The sequence below is a fragment of the Chelonia mydas genome, chromosome 1 (assembly GCF_015237465.2).
Source record: "Chelonia mydas isolate rCheMyd1 chromosome 1, rCheMyd1.pri.v2, whole genome shotgun sequence".
Classification (NCBI taxonomy): Eukaryota; Metazoa; Chordata; order Testudines; family Cheloniidae; genus Chelonia; species Chelonia mydas.
This window is the reverse complement of record NC_057849.1, coordinates 299,288,329-299,304,382: the sequence shown is the minus strand read 5'-3', so window position 1 is coordinate 299,304,382 and position 16,054 is coordinate 299,288,329. Positions and strand designations below refer to the sequence as shown.

Below are 16,054 nucleotides of genomic sequence, written 5' to 3'. Positions count from 1 at the left end.
ACCTATTATTTTGGCTTCATACTCTGAGTTGAACTGGACTGAGGTGAATGCAATTTTTCTAGCGCACTGGGGAACATACTGTTTGACCAGGGTTCCTGCTGCTCATTGTCAGTTGGCCTGAAGTCCTCTCTTGTGGCTTTAATAAAGATACTTCTATGAAGCCCCTCCGGGAATGCTCACTGCACAGTTTGTTGTGCTGGAGAAGCTGGTCCCTGTACTGCTGTGAAAGCTTTGCTGGGACTTATTAAATTTTACAGTGATCCTGTTCCTAGCCCAATTGCTTTTAGTGGTTAGACTATTGCTTAAATGGCATTTAAGAATATACAGAAACTGGTTAAATCTTAATTCAGCATTTGAATTTAATAATATGCAAAGGTAGATAAAAAAAGGGAAGCTAAAGCCCTAGAGAAGGAGGCCCAGGCAAGTTGTGCCAGGAAAATGGGTTGAAAATACCTTTGGTGCGATCCAGAGGGGAAATAAACTGCTCCTCAGTTCAGAAGTGCTGTCTCTCTTTAAATCAAGACTAAAAGTCTAAATCAAGCCGGGATTGTTTAGAAACAACTAGGGGATGAATTCCACAAGCGGCAGGGTAGCGTTTCAGAACCACAGGCTAATCCTGTTCAGTTAAAACACTGTGACATAACTGATGTTATTTGGGTTTGGAAACGTTTTGCCCTCCACTGTCTATTTCTGTTTTCCAGAAGGAACTGAAGAGAACAAATAGTAATTGCAAATAAAAGTCTGACCTATGTGACAAGAGCACAGAAATCCAGACATGAGGATAACGCTTTCTACTTAAAGCTCCTTGTAATGCACAGTTACTAGTCATGAGATGTAGCACTCTTTACGCTGGCAGAGTTGGCCAAACAGCCGAACAGAGGGTCTGATCCAGTGCCCACTGAAGTCAATGTAAGGATTCCCATTTACTCCTTGGGTGTTGGCGCAGGCCCAGACAGAGCATTTTTTCTGAATTAATAGGCTTAACTCCCCCTCCCCCAAGCCCATCTCTCCTCAGGCTTCCCTATAGTCTAGCAAGAGTTTCTGCCATTGCAGCTTTTGGTAACCTTCTGCTTACTCACCTCTGTCCTTCCCTTTTTGTCTAACGGTGAATCAGTTTTAAAAGGGCTGCCTGGCACAAGATAAGCCCTTACCTCCTGATTGCCTTCCTCACTGCCCTCCTAGCCCAGCCCTTCCCACCTGTGTGGCCTTCCAGAGAGTTCATCTGGGAGTTAATCCCTGTCTGCAAGCTACTGGGTCTCTGAAACCTTTCAAAAAAAGGCTTTCATAACAAATAAAAGAGGAAAATTGCAGTATGCAACAGAAAAGGACCAAATCATTACAGTAGCACTGCTGTAAGTAAGCTCCAATGGTTTATATCATTGCTATTGGAATATTTTCTTAGGTTATCTAGGCGAAGAGGGTGTAAGACAGCCACAATTTACCACAGGCCTCACATGACCCAAATTGCACATAGTCAAAATGGTCAAGGGCATGTAGCTGCCAGGATATAGGTTGCTACAGCTATGCACTGCTTTTGCTCCTCATAAGCAAGGGCAGAAGAGAAACTGCTGTCACGTGAGAACTTACCTAGGGAGAGAAGATGGTGGCTGCTCCTTTGGGACCCCAGAAGGTTCCCAACAGAGATCTCCCTCCTCTCTATCTTCAGCATGCGGTCACCAATTCTCTGCAGGCCTATGCTGCACAGATCTACTGTCCTGTGTGCAGAGGCTCTCTAAGCCACACCTTCTTCCTTGTTGCAAAGTATGTTAGCCCCCTTATTAAAAAGTATTCTACAGCAATAGCCCAGTTTACAGTAGTGATACTCAAGCGGGATAGGCATTTATGGTAAAATACTTTACTTTTTTTTTTTTAAATAAAGGGAAGCACGGCTTATATGTGCCCTGTCACAAGAGGAAGTATCAATGGAGACACATTGACAACAGGGGAGTAGGGAGGCATAACAGCAATGGATGAGACAATGGCAGAGGTGAGAATAGTGGAGAAATAGCAAACAGGAATAGAGATGCACTCACAGTGTGGGAGGCAGTATCGTCAGAAAAGGGGGCTCATGGGAAAGAGAGTGACATTGGGGCAGTAGGGGAAGACAGTTAGTAGACATGGATAGGGAAACAGTGGTGTTGCCAGGTCATGGCCTTTGCCTCCTGATCAGTGTAACATTGTACGTTTCTATGTACAGAGTGCCTTGAAAGTGATATCCAAATGCTGACTGATTGATGGCTTATTTATGGCATTTATCCACAGTCCCATGCTGAGGGTGATGCAGAGACATTTAACTTCAGTGGGAGCACTGGGAGGCATTCTGCAGAAAAGGTGGAGGGAGCAATACCCCTTTAAGGGGGTGAAGCACACTTCCTTCCCGGCTGGCCTGCATGGGGGCTGTGATTCTGGGTGGCTGCATAAGGAGACAGGGGTCCTTGTTTCCGTATCCATGCAGCTGAATACGGGCTAACTACAATTTACCCCTAAAAGATCTTATAGCGTAACCAGCAGTTAATAAACAGACATAATTGCAGTGATTCCTCATAACTTGATCTTCAGTTTAGTCACTAAAACTTTTAATTGCATTCTGGGTTCATTTAAATGTATATTATTATGGCTGTATTAAAATTGGCAAATGTTTCTGATGACAAGATCCTGGTGTAAACGGGCATAGCTCCAGAATCTGGCCCTGTGAATTTGCATAGTATAGAATCAGGACACAATTTGGTTCTCTGTGTTCCTTGCATTTTTGTATTTGGACACAATGTAAATAATGTCCTTGAGAAGTAAAGTAGAAATTATGCACAGGAAAGAAACATTGTGTTGACAGAACATACATCCAATGGGAGATTTATGGCTTTACATTTGTGCTATGTTATATATTTGCTTTTTAATATAAATTGATTGTATAAAAATATCTATATTTTCACATTTTGACAATGCAAAGAAGTCAGATTTTTAAATGTTACCTTGGTGCTTTGCCTGCAGATGCTTCCTAAAAAAAAAAAAAAAAAGTCAATGCATTATTTAAAACTTATGTCTGAAATTGTAACACTAATGCTATCAGATTTAAGGCCTTTGGAGAAGAGTCCAACATAGTTTACACACCACTGCACGTATTAATAGACCTGACTCACTTTTCTTTCAATGTCAACTGTAACATTAATCCTTGTTTTAAATCATAGTGTCTCAAATATCAGCTGCCACTAGTTGCAGAGTTCTCTTTCAGTTTATATCAGAGAGCCCAATGGAGTCTTTTGAAGAACCCAGTCAGTTTAGAAGGGATAACTTATTAGAAGTTTCTGCTTTAAATGATTCCCTTTCAGAAGATGAAGATATTAAAGATACCCTTAAGCCTCGTTTCTCCCCCCTTCCCCGAAGGCGGAATTCTGCTTCTTCAGAAGACTTGGAACCAGAAACCCCATCTACCATTGCAAGAAAAGTTTCGTTTGCTGATGCATTCGGCTTTGATCTTGTGTCTGTTAAAGAGTTTGATACTTGGGAAGTTCCAGCCACATCACAAAACGATGACTTAGAAGTTAAAGTTTTAACTGCGGAGGAATATTTTCTCTCTCCACTGTTTATATTACCTGCCTCACAAGAAGACCTTTTGCAACAAGTGCGTGTGCAGAAAGTACTGCTGGAGTCAATTGAGTTCCTACCTGGGATAACATGTATGAAGGGCATTATTCGAGTTCTAAATGTATCTTTTGAAAAGTTGATATATGTGAGAATGTCACTAGATGACTGGCTAACTTACTATGACATCTTAGCAGACTATGTGCCTAATTCTTGTGATGGTGAAACTGACCAGTTCTTCTTTAAGATTTCATTGGTTCCTCCTTATCAGAGAAATGGAGCTAAAGTTGAGTTCTGTATACGTTACGAGACATCTGTTGGTACATTCTGGGCAAACAACGATGACAAAAATTACATACTACTCTGTCATAAGAAAGAAACTGTGCAGGAGGTGGATGATGTATCTCACGAAGAGGCTACTGACAAATACATCAAAGGTTGCTTAAAGACAACGCCAAGCAGGTGAGGTGACTTCTTACTGTTCAATAGTTTTCAAAGTCCTCAGATACAACAGTCACTATTTAAAAGTCAGCATTTTGTCAACAATAATCACACAGTTGTATCTGACACCAGTTTTTCCATATTTGAGAAAAGAAAATAATTGGTAACTTTGTGGTATCTGCTGGTTAATGCTGACTTTTTAACTACAACCATTGTAATTAAGCTTTGCTTCCACTTGTTGTCCAGGATTCGTAAGACCCTTCTGCTCAAGAACTGTTTTCAGTAAAGCACATACTTATTTAATACAATTGTGTTAAGCTGTGAGGTCAAATGTTATTATTACTAAATATGCCACATTTCCTATTGGTTGGCGAGGTCAATGTGGGTTCTGCAGCTATATCAAGTAATAAAAATTAAGGGGTAAATACTGATTTTATTCTCTACAGCACATAACTCCAATTAACATCAGTGGGAATTTGGCTGCACACTGAGGTGTGCTTACAGTACCAAAAGTTTTAAATTCAGTTCTTTGCCATATCAAAACTCTTTTCAAAGCAAAAAATACCCCCAGATTTTTTATGATATATGTTACAATAGGTGTGTACTGTGAATTCATATGGGAAATTTCTAAATGTCATTACTAAAAACAAAAACCAGTAATGGTGGTTCAGGAAGCTAATAACTCAGGGAAGGGACTTGTTTCACTCAGAGCAACTGGAACAATCTTCTCTGTCATTGGCTTGGCTATGCCACAGGCGGCCTGTAGTGAGATCTGCTTCCCAACAGTGATGGATGTTTCTGTGGGCACTGAAAAAAATCCTAAACAGGCGAGAGATACAAAGGAGATTAACAGTGACATAAAAAAAAAATAGACAAACACAGGCACATTAAAATAAGGCTTATCATGCAAATCTGTAGGTTTTTTTAAAACAATGTCTGCAGTAATTACCTGCAGATACGTACTATAGTAACTAGAAAACAAAAAGTTAATGGTTAAATTCTGACTTAAACCCACAAACTCAAGGAAATTCAGGAATAATCTGAACTTCTGGATTCCTATTTTCTATTTAACTCAACCTGTTATAAATAAAGTAGCACATATATGGGCCCTGCAAAATGGCAAAACTCCCATTGTCATGATCACACCCATGGAGCCCAATCCTGCAGTTTTGCTCAGGCACCATCCCATGGGATGGGAATGTTACTTGACCGAGGACGGCAGGATCAGGACCATGTTTTGTCTACAGCTCTCTCTGCAATATCAAGGCACAACAGGTGAATTAATGATGAATTTTCAGCCTTAATTTTCTATGTAACTTCTCAGTCGGACAATGCTATTTTACATTTGTGGTTTTAAATGCATATGGCCTATACTTGCCCGTCTGAGCAAAAGTGAAGGGCAGGATACCCGTACTCCAACTGCAACAGAGGCTGAAGATGCAGGGAGAAAGAAGTCAGTTGAGGGCCCTAACCCTGAAGATTGCTGCAAGACTTGAAGGGCAATACCTCGTCTATCTCTGTTACCCAACTGCTGTGATCAGCATCTACCATTTCCAGTTGTTCTCAATAACTGCATGGAAGAACATGCAATGAGGCTTAATAGTGCTGCAGGCATTAATTCTCTGAGTTCTCCTATGGCTTGTCTAGAATCAGGGTGTGGGAAAGAAGCATGCCACTCTATGGATTTTTCCTCCCATCCCTGTATATGCTAACTTCTGACATGGGGTCAGACAGAAGAATGAAAAATAAGAAAGGGGGTAGCATCCCATTTAGCCACCTTCCCCTCCAAAATGCCCCATGTGACTTTCATCGTGGATTTGTTCCCTCCCATACCATGCAACAGGGAACCACAGGGGATGTATGTTTTTGTAGTAGAATAAATAAAAGTCCTGGTGCGTCAATGACATGAAGGTCCCTTTGCATGACATCAGCAAATTGCACTGACATCCACTTTAAATACCCTTTACACTGTCAGAGCAGCGTAAAGGGGCCTTAGTGTAAATAAAAGCAGTCTCAAAGTATCTATAGAATCTATCTTAAAAATTCTCTATGGTCCCTGAGAGACTATGTGGGCCTGAATCTAATGTCACATAAGTGTGAGTCCATGGACTTCAGGTGAATTACAATTTTCACTGGTGCAAGATCAGATTCAGGCTCTCGTCTCCAAAAGGACTATTACTTGCAGTACATGCAGTACGTACATAGCTAAGGATTATTGCTACCCAGTCATCCAAACTGGGAGTTTTAAATGTTGAATCTCATCTAATGTGATTAGAGTGTTTTTTCTATCAGACACTTAGGCCAAATCAATAAGAACATCTGGTCAACATATTTAAAAATCAGGGCACTTACTCAGGTACCTACATATGGACTTAGACGCCTAATGTTAAGGACAAATTTTAAAAATCTTTAAATCTCTTCTCAAAACATGGATAATTTGCCTGACGGCTCATGCATCTTTCAGATACATAAGTATTTAAGAACTTTTTAAGAAAGGGATTTTTAACCAGATAGGTTTATCAGCTGTGGGCCAAACCCTGCTTGCCTAATGCAGTGACTTCAGTGTGGCCTACTTATGAGAATAAAAAGAAAAAGATAACATGCACTGTCAGAAATAAATTACTGAGGATACACAACAGTGGCCCATCTTGTCAAACGAGGATACACTTTATGGCCATCTTGTCACATGAGACAGACTATTTGTCTGAGTCAGGGCAGGGATGGGCCCTACAACATCATTATTTTTAAGAAACTGGACCCCTCAACATGGGCTCACATACCAAATTTCATAATGAAAAGTGCACCTCTTGACTTATAAAAATTGAAAAGCACCTGAGTGTGATTATCAGAAACACACAAGTGCTTTTGAAAATCCTGGCACAATACTATTCCACCACCCTCACCCCCCGCCAACTTCTGTACTTAAACATGGCTAAACAGATCTGTTCTAAACTTTTTGCCTTCCTCTATGTACTTCCATGCTGAGATTCAATCCAACATGAATTTTAATATCTGATTTATAACACCTTTCAAAAACTGTATCGGAATTGACAGTATAATGTGTAGAAAAATGTCTTGCTATAATAGGATGCTTTTGCAAGCCTCAAAAATCATTTATATTCAATGGAGTTTTGAATAGTTCAAAAACTCATTCAAAAGAGTTTTTATAATGCACACTATTTGCTTTTTATTTGTTGGCCTGTTTGAGATTGTGCATTTGCCTTACAGAGTCCCATAAGCATACAAAGTCACGGAGGGGGGAAAAGAATATTAGACTCAAACTAATTACATTCTAGAATTTAATAATTTGAAGGTCAGCATTTAGAAAAGAGAATAGTTGGAAAATGCATATGATTTGAATCACATGAATCCTAACAGTTTAACAAATATAGCATTGTATAAGCAATAGCTGAAGTATCTTAACTCCATTTTTCTTAAATAGAAGTTGTTTCCTACTAGTTCCATTAGCCTGTACCTAAGAAAAATGTCTGTAATACATAGTAGTAGCAAGTATCTGATGAGCTGTGGAAACACTTTCAGTAAGGCACAATTTGTATTATATTTCAACAAGGCACAGACAATGAATCTGAACTATGGCCCTTGGTCCTAGAGTTTCGTACATGATTGTGTCGTGGATTAATGCCAGTACTGTCTTTAGTCCTTATTTGCCTGAAGTCATTAGAACAATGGTAGCAAGCATATGAGAGATGTGGCTGATTTGGCATCAATATTATGCCAAGAAACAGATATGGAAAAGTTGGAGTACATTGAAGCATGAGTGCAGTGTAATTCATGTGTGCACATTTGGCTCCCTACCCTCTTTGAAATGGATAGTGGATACTGTCATTTTTATCATAACTGCTAGAGATATGACCCACTTGCTTCTCTCTCTCTCTCTTTGCCCAAAATGGTACTTCCTAAATTGATGGTGCAGTTCAATAAGCTGATTGCTTGGTCTTGTGCTTTCTTTCCTAGAAGTAGATTCTTAATTGTTTTACTGTAGCATTCTTCGAGGGTTAATACATCAATTGACTTTTCTCTGTGGACTTTCTGAAGTGATGCTAGTTTTAAACAGAAACAAAAATAAGGACAAAGTCTAGGGTGAAGGCTATGTTATATGTAGTGTATAGGTGAAAGCTGAAAGGGTCAGATTTGCTGGTCCATTTTGGCCATTTTGAGTTGCATAAGTGCAGAGTGGCCTTAAAGCTGCTGGAAAAAGCTGGTGGAGATTCTTCCTGCACAACTGCCTGCTCGTGGGCAGCTAGCATAAGCTGCTCTGCTGGCTTCTGCTCTAGCTGCTCCCCACTCCTGGCAGAAGTGAAAGAAGAAGGCATATTAGGGACATAGCATGGTAGAGCTCCCTGGTGCCCAATCGTCTGCTGGAATAAGGTCCCTGAGGGCCAATGCGGTTTCTTTGCAGCTCTAGCCTGTGCCAGGGTCAGACGGTCCTGAATCAATGAGCTGCAACCAATTCCTTGTGTCTTTGCCTGCCCATCTGAGTGCGGCTGGGATGGAGTGGAGAATCAAGGCTGGAAGAACCTGAGAACTACTCTAGAGCATGTTTGTAAACAGCATAGCAGATTCTCTACCTCCAGGAGTGTCTGTACAACGACAAAATGGCATATATAAAAGAAGGGGTTTAAATTATGTTTCCTTTTTAATCTTTGCTTTTGTTTATTGTACATCAGATTCAGAAAGAGGGAAAAAGTGAGTGAAAAAGGTATTAAAACACAAGCTTCCTGCTTTGTGTACGGCTGTTTAATCTCAAGGTTGTTATGGAGAATCTTAAATTGTAAGTGTACACCTTGATCAACATATAGACATGGGGATTTGACTAAAGCTTATTACTATTATTAGGAAATGACTATATTCACATTTCTTATCATGAGAGCAGCTGTTCCCTACTGCTGTTAGAGAGGCTGTCCATTCACAAGGAGCCTTGGGTGAAAGTAAGTCTAGGGACTTACCGGTACAGGGCTGGGCTGGGGCCGGCTCTGGCCCCCGGAAAGGGTGGGGCCTCCTGTGGAAGGGGCGGGGCTGGGGGAGGACAGAGCCAGCCCCGGCCCACCCTGTACCAGCAAGTGCCTCCTTCCCCCTTCCCGGGGCAACAGCGGCAGCCGGGGGCTCTGGCAGCAGTTTAAAAGGGCCAGCGGCAGTAGCGGCGGTCGGAGCCCTGGGCCCTTTAAATCGTCCCCGGAGCCCCACCGCCCCTTCCCCAGGGCTCCAGCAGCAGGGCTCTGGGGACGGGGCTCCGGCCGCCACTACCGCGCTGGGCCCTTTAAATCATCCCCGGAGCCTGCCGGAGCCCTGGGGAAGTGGCAGCAGGGCTCCGGGGATGATTTAAAGGGCCCAGGGCTCACCAGTCGCTACTGCCCTGGGCCCTTTAAATCGCCTCTCCAGCCCTGCTGCTGCTACCTCAGGGCTCCGGCAGCGGGGCTCCAGCAGCAATTTAAAGGGATGGGGGCTCCAGCCGCTGCTGGGAGCCGCAGGCCCTTTAAATTGCCCCCTGGGGAAGCTGATCCATCCTGGTACGGCGCACTGGCTTTTGCTGTTACGCCGTACTGGGGCGAACCGGCTTACTTTCACCTCTGCAAGGAGCCAGCTGAAAGAGCATCATTACTGCTGTTGTCAAGCCAGCCCTGATATTCCCAGCTTGCTCTCTATATTCTTCCTACCACTCCCGGTCAAAATCTGTGGAGGGCAGTTCTCACAGCTAGAGTGGTCCTGCCTCCAGTGAGAGTGATGATAACATGCTTACGGAGCCCAGTCTTGCCCCCATTAAAGTCAATGATAGTCAGAGGCTGTGGTTCCATCATGCCCTGGCTGTGGAATTCACTCCTTGCCACACAATTGTGCTCATAAATCCAAGGTTTCATTTTTTACAAAATGCTGTTTCTAGCTCTCATGGTTTTGAAGCAAACCTTGAAAATATGAAACAAAACACTGCAAAACACTGCAGTGCTGCCTTCCTGAGACTGCAGGCAGCATGAAACACTATATCCGAGAGCTGTTCATTTTAGCTAATATGCCTGCTCCACTGTCCCAAATATGTTCCTAAGCCTTCTCAAGTACCAAAACGACCAATGTCCTGCTACCTACCTGCCAAAACTTGCAGCTTCCACCCCCATGGGCACCAGGTTTGTATAATTTTTGGTGGTGCCCAGAATGGGTCCAAGCAGAGCCGTCCTGTTCATAGGATGGACCGGGGCAAATGCCCCAGGCCCCGCGTTTTGGGGGGCCTCATGCTTCAGGGGAATGCTGGGTCCAGGGTGGCCTGGGTGGTTAGCAGGGGGCCTGGTGCCGGCAGCAGTGAGTGACCTGGCCCCAGCCCGCCCCACTCTACTCCGCCCCGCCCTGCTGGCTCCCGGCATCGCTCAGGGGAGGGGGCGGAAGCCAGAAAGAGGCGGGGCAGGGACAAGGTCTTGGGGGAAGGGTTGGAATGGGGGCAGTGAGAGGGCGGAGCGGGGGCAGGCTGGGGCTGGGTCACTTGCTGCTGCCAGTGCCAGGCCCCCCACTAACCCCCTAGGCTGCCCTGGACCCAGAGCCATCCTGTCCATAGGATGGACTGGAGCAACTGCCCCGGGCCCCACGCTTTGGGGAGCCCCATTCTTCACGAGGACATGGGGTCCAGGGCGGCTGGGGGCATTAGCAGTGGGCCTGGCGCTGGCAGCAGCAAGCGAGCCAGTCCCAGCCTGCCCCTGCTCTGCCCCCTCCCTGCCCCCATTCCACCCCTTCCCCCAAGACCCCACCCCCGCCCTGCCTCTTTCTGGATTCTGCCACCTCCCCTGAGTAATGCTGGGAGCCAGAGGGGCGGAGTAGAGTGGGGTGGGCCGGGGTCGGGTCACTCACTGCTGCCGGCGCCAGGCCCCCTGCTAACTCCCCAGGCATCCCCCTGAAGTGCGGCGCCCCCCAAAGCGCGGTAAGCCCAAACATTGGTAGAGCCGGGCCCATGTTCCTAAATATTGGTGGAGCACAGGCACCACGGACCCATATCACTCGCTGCTTATGTCCATCCCAACAACTTTTCTTTTGAAATTAGGCGTTGTCATTACAAAAATTTGCAGCATATTCAAAACTGAAGTCAGGGGACAGAAAAATAAATGTAATGAACCAACAAAATAAACAACATACAACCAACGGCTACAGTACTGACTGCTATTCATTTTCATATAGAATTTGAAAACCTATTTTTGGTCTCCTTCTGTAATGACAACACCATCTCCATCAGGTAGACTTTCTTTTTAAGTTTGGGTAATTGGTACTGTAAAGTATGAGAAATATTGGTCATGGCGAAGCTTGCTTGTATGAAACTTGATTTTAAAGGTTTGACTATCTTTTCTCAGCCATACTGATTATATTACTTAAATGGCCAAATCACCGAACTTAGATCTTTGTCCATTATTCATTTTTAATTTTACATTTAGGCATGCTGAACTGTTTAAGTGCGTGAGATGCTTCTGCAGCCACTATAGTTTCATTGGCTTCTTTAGGTGATATCACTACTTTGATATTTATAATAACTATGGGCCTGATCCTGCAACATGCACGAGTAACTTTATGCATCTGGGCAGTCCCTTTGAACTTCATGGGACTTCTCACATGTGTAAGTGTTTGCAGAACTAGGGCCTGTTTCTGCAATCGTTCTTGCCATTGCTTAAGGATTTTAGGACAAATGGAAATATACTGCTGAAATGAACAGTTGTACTCCATTGTTCAGCGTCTCTATTGTCTGTCAAAGTCCGTTTGCCTGCTGAACTAACACGATAATGAACATTTCAATATTGTCTTCGACCCACCATTCTTGTGCAGTTCATAAATGCTCTTTATATACAGTCTCAAAAAACTGGAAAGTTTCATTATTTCAAATCCAGCCTAGTTCCGTACTGATCAAAAATTATTAGTAACCTGATGGCTGTTCAGTGAACTGTTTGATGGTGTCAGTCCAGTTGTCAGCTGGGAAGTGTCCACATCACAAGTAATATTTTTCTGTATCTATGAGTAAACATTGGAAGTGTCTAAAATTTGTTTACATGAAACACAGCCTGGCAGCATGAGAGACAGATTTAATTAGCGGGTTTGTTACTAGAGTCACTCTAGCTGTTTATTCTGATGAAGAATTTTAAGTCATGAGCCAGCCACAGCCTTCTGGCTCTGAAGCTGAAGACAATAGATTTCAATTGCTTTGAAATAATTACTGAAGGCTAACCACATATAATTTTTAAACATAAAACTTGGACTCCCCTGCCAAATAGAAGAAGGGAAAAAGAAGTAAAATAGGCACTTTAACGGCTAAATGCGGCCTATGTTCTGGGATGAGGGAAGGGGAAAGACAGCTACAAAAATGAAAACAAGCAGCCATGTCTGTGCTAGGAGTGGCTATCTAGTCCATAATCCTTCACTGGCACACAAGAAAATGTTGGATGATGTGGCTGGCTAACATGTCAATGCCCAATAGGGGCATGGTTTTCTAGATACCTCTAGCTGGTGTGTGGCCTCAGCTGCAAGAACCAGCTGACTTTGTGACTAGAGCAGGGCAAGAAACAGTTTTCCTGTCCTGGAAAGTTCTTTCCTCTTTTGAATTGGGATAACAAAGCAAAATCTCAAAAATGTTAGTGAACCAACAACCTTCCCCCCACCCAATAAAAAAATTGGGGGCAAGTCAACATTTTGTTTTGATTTCGATCATATATATATATATATGTGTGTGTGTGTGTGTTATGTATTTGGTAAATTGCAAAATGAATACTCATCATGAACCAAAACAAAATAAAAAACCCAACACTGTTTTTTCCATTTTGAAAATGTCATAATGGGATGTTTTGACAATTCTGAATCTTTTCTTTCCAAAATTTCTTTGAGATGAGAAGTTTGTTGAAACTGGCACTTTCCCACAAAGAGTTTCAGTTTTGACAAATCACCATTTTGCAATGGGGAAAAAAAGAAAAGCTTTTTCTTGAAAAACTCCAACTCTAATGACCAATTATTTGTCCCGGTCCCTGCTGACAGCAACAGCAAAGAGTACTGTACCAGACTGCTGCATGCAATGCTGCCCTGCAACACTAGGACTTCTTGTGGATTAGACACAAGAATTAGAACCTCCACTCCCCTTTGCTATGCAGGCTATTGGGTGCATAGGCAGATATTTGGACTTAAAATATCAAAGTTTACAATGGTTGTCCTTGTGGCAGAGTTCCTGAAAATGAGTGTATTAAACTCTGTTGTTTTTATTTTCTGTTAGCATAAGAGAACAATTGGCACAAATCTCCTTGGTCTCCTCACTTTTTTAATAGATATCTCATACGTGCCTTCTCTTTTTAATTCTAGTGATGCAAGAAAGAGATAAAAATCACTCCTTGGTATTGATCATATCTTGGTATTTTATGCACATTCAGAGCTCTATTCAACCCATGCCTGCTTTCAAGTTTCTACTGCATGCAAGCTTTCTAAGCTTCCCATGCGCCAAAGTCAGGGAACTGTCCTCAGGTAGTCCCCATTCACAAGCAGCAGAGTAGGGCTTTATATGGTCACCCATTCTGACCCCTTCACAAGGACACTATCTGTCTCTCTGTCTCACCTGACTGCCATATATCTATCTATGGTTTCTCTATGGCACCTGTCTCCTTCTTACAGAAGTGCCTTGGTATGCTGCAGAGATAAGGTGGGTGAGGTAATATCTTTTATTGGACCAACTTCTGTTGGTGAGAGAGAAACAAGCTTTCGAGCCACACACAGAGCTCTGGAAATGACTGGAAAAAGCAAAAAACTTTCTCAATACCTCTCCTGATATGGTAGCAGAGGGTTGGTTTTTTTCTAGTTAACAGTGCAGGGAATGCTTTAAAGGAGGTCACGTAGCCTGAAACCTTCTCCCTGTCTGACTTCTCCAAAATAGATTTAACATGATAGAGGTAAAGGAGCCTGATGAGGATAAGAGGATGAAAACCCCACGATGGCATTCAGGACGGACAAGAAAATGGGACCCTCACACCTCTCCCCAATCCCTTGCCACAACAGCAATTTGAGGTTGGGCTGTACTCCCTCCTTGTCCAACGGGAATCAGAGGTTCAGTGATCTGGAAAAGAGACCCCTCTTTCACTCTCATACCCAGCTTAAAAAAATAATAACCACTGACTCATCCTTCTCCCTCTTTGCAGCTATACAAGGGGAGAGCACACAGCTTCAGCAGGGTGGACTGGGGTTGGACACACAGGTAACAAGAAGTAGTATTGCTGATTTACAAGGGTTCCTTAACAGACCCCACCTCCAGCCGCTTTGTTATGCCTGTCTTTTTTAGTATTCCCCTTGCCCACCATGCCGACCTTGTCTCTGCAGAAGTTAGCCCATGCTATGAGTGACTGAAGTTGGTTTCTGAGAGTTCTGTGTACCAAACAGCAATGTAACATGTCTTCAGGATTAGGTTCTTTATATTATTCTTGTGCAACTATCTCTATAATGCTCCATATCTTAATGCTCTATGACTGTGCTAAGTGATATCTGATAAGATACACAGCGATCATATTTATGGCTACTCTAGCTTCATTCAAGATATGAGCAATACACTGCCTACGTCTTTTCAAAAGCATCATAACTCTAAGATGAGCCATAAAAATTAGAGATGGACCATGCTAAGGTTAAAAATTTAGGTCTGAGACCAGTTCCAGGCTAGGATTCAGGTTTGGATTTGATGGTACCAAAGTCTCCAACTTAGAAAGCTGCTGGACTTCATAGATATACATTATAGATTCCACAAGATTGCCACTTAAATTCAAGCTCTTTTATAATGAGCTAGAAAATAAATCCTTATTTCTAGGGCCTATGTTTGCTTTGGGGCTATAATTATTTGTATCCCCAGACCTGGCCAGGCACTTTGTTCTGTGCCATCTATCTTCCCATTTCAATCATACACTAAGACTTAAAAAAAGAAGAAAATATTAGCAATTGGAAGCAATAATCCCCCAGGAAGCACTATCCCAAATAATCTTAATCAAAAATAGGTTTATTACAAACATTGCCTGAACCCTATTGGATATTATCTATTCAGCAAAAACATTCAATTCCCTCGCAGCTGCTCCCTGGATCAATTGGCCCTCATAATATTATTCATCCTTATTGTATATTCCTCTTACATACAGTATCTTCACCTAGTCATTTGCTTCCAGACTTTCTTTCTAATCTCTCCATGTTTGAAACCACAAATAATATTGTTGCCCTTTTATGGACCTTTTTCACCTCCTAGTTAGAGATGAGGCAACCAAAAGTGGGAAACATATTCAAAGTGGTTTATATAATCTTATAATTTACTCACTCTATGTGTAGAAACAGTCAGATGTAGACTCCCTATGGCTGTGTGTCTTGTTTGATTGATTAATTTTTGTGCAGATATAATGCCTGTGGTGTCCCTAGCCTCTGTTTGTCAGAGGCTGGAGATGGATGGCAGGAGAGAGATAGCTTGATCATTACCTGTTCGGTTCACTCCCCCTGGGGCACCTGGCATTGGCCACTGTCGGTAGACAGGATACGAGGCTGGATGGACTTTTGGTCTGACCCAGTATGTCCATTCTTATGTTCTTATGTTAAACCGAATTGACTGTCCTGGGTACTGAAGTCCTCTATTCACAGAACTGGAAGCAATGCAAGCTTCCTCTCACTGTCTTACTAGTATATCTCCACCCTGACTTAGTCCTTTGATGATGAGAGAGTCATTCAGTCTCCATACCCATTCAATCCTTGTCCTCTATGCTATGACTGTCAACAAAGAAGCTAATTAGTGGTAGTTGTGTTGTTTGTTTGGTGATATCTGCCCACTAAGAATTAGACTGAGGCCCATCTGAGACAATTGGTAGTAGAAGGTTATGTAATAACGTTATGCTTATAAGAAGCACACGGGATCTTTTTCAGGGGAAAAGGCAATACACCACATTTATTGGAAATACAACAATTAGCATATACAGTCAATCACACACATACACACACTCACACGCAGGGATGGCAGGATTGTAGAAATTTTGGTGGTGCTCAGAACCTGCTCCCCCGCCCC

General features: G+C 42.8%; 1 protein-coding gene across 1 annotated transcript in view; it reads left to right on the top strand.

Annotated features, from left to right (window-relative positions):
• The first annotated feature begins 2,688 nt into the window (after positions 1-2,688).
• The window catches only part of PPP1R3A (protein phosphatase 1 regulatory subunit 3A), a 47,107-nt gene continuing 33,741 nt past the window's right edge, over positions 2,689-16,054 (top strand). Inside the window, exon 1 of the mRNA XM_007070537.3 lies at positions 2,689-4,041. Within this exon, the coding sequence (XP_007070599.2) occupies positions 3,248-4,041 (794 nt within the window). The 5' untranslated portion in view covers positions 2,689-3,247. The remainder of the gene's footprint in view (positions 4,042-16,054) is intronic.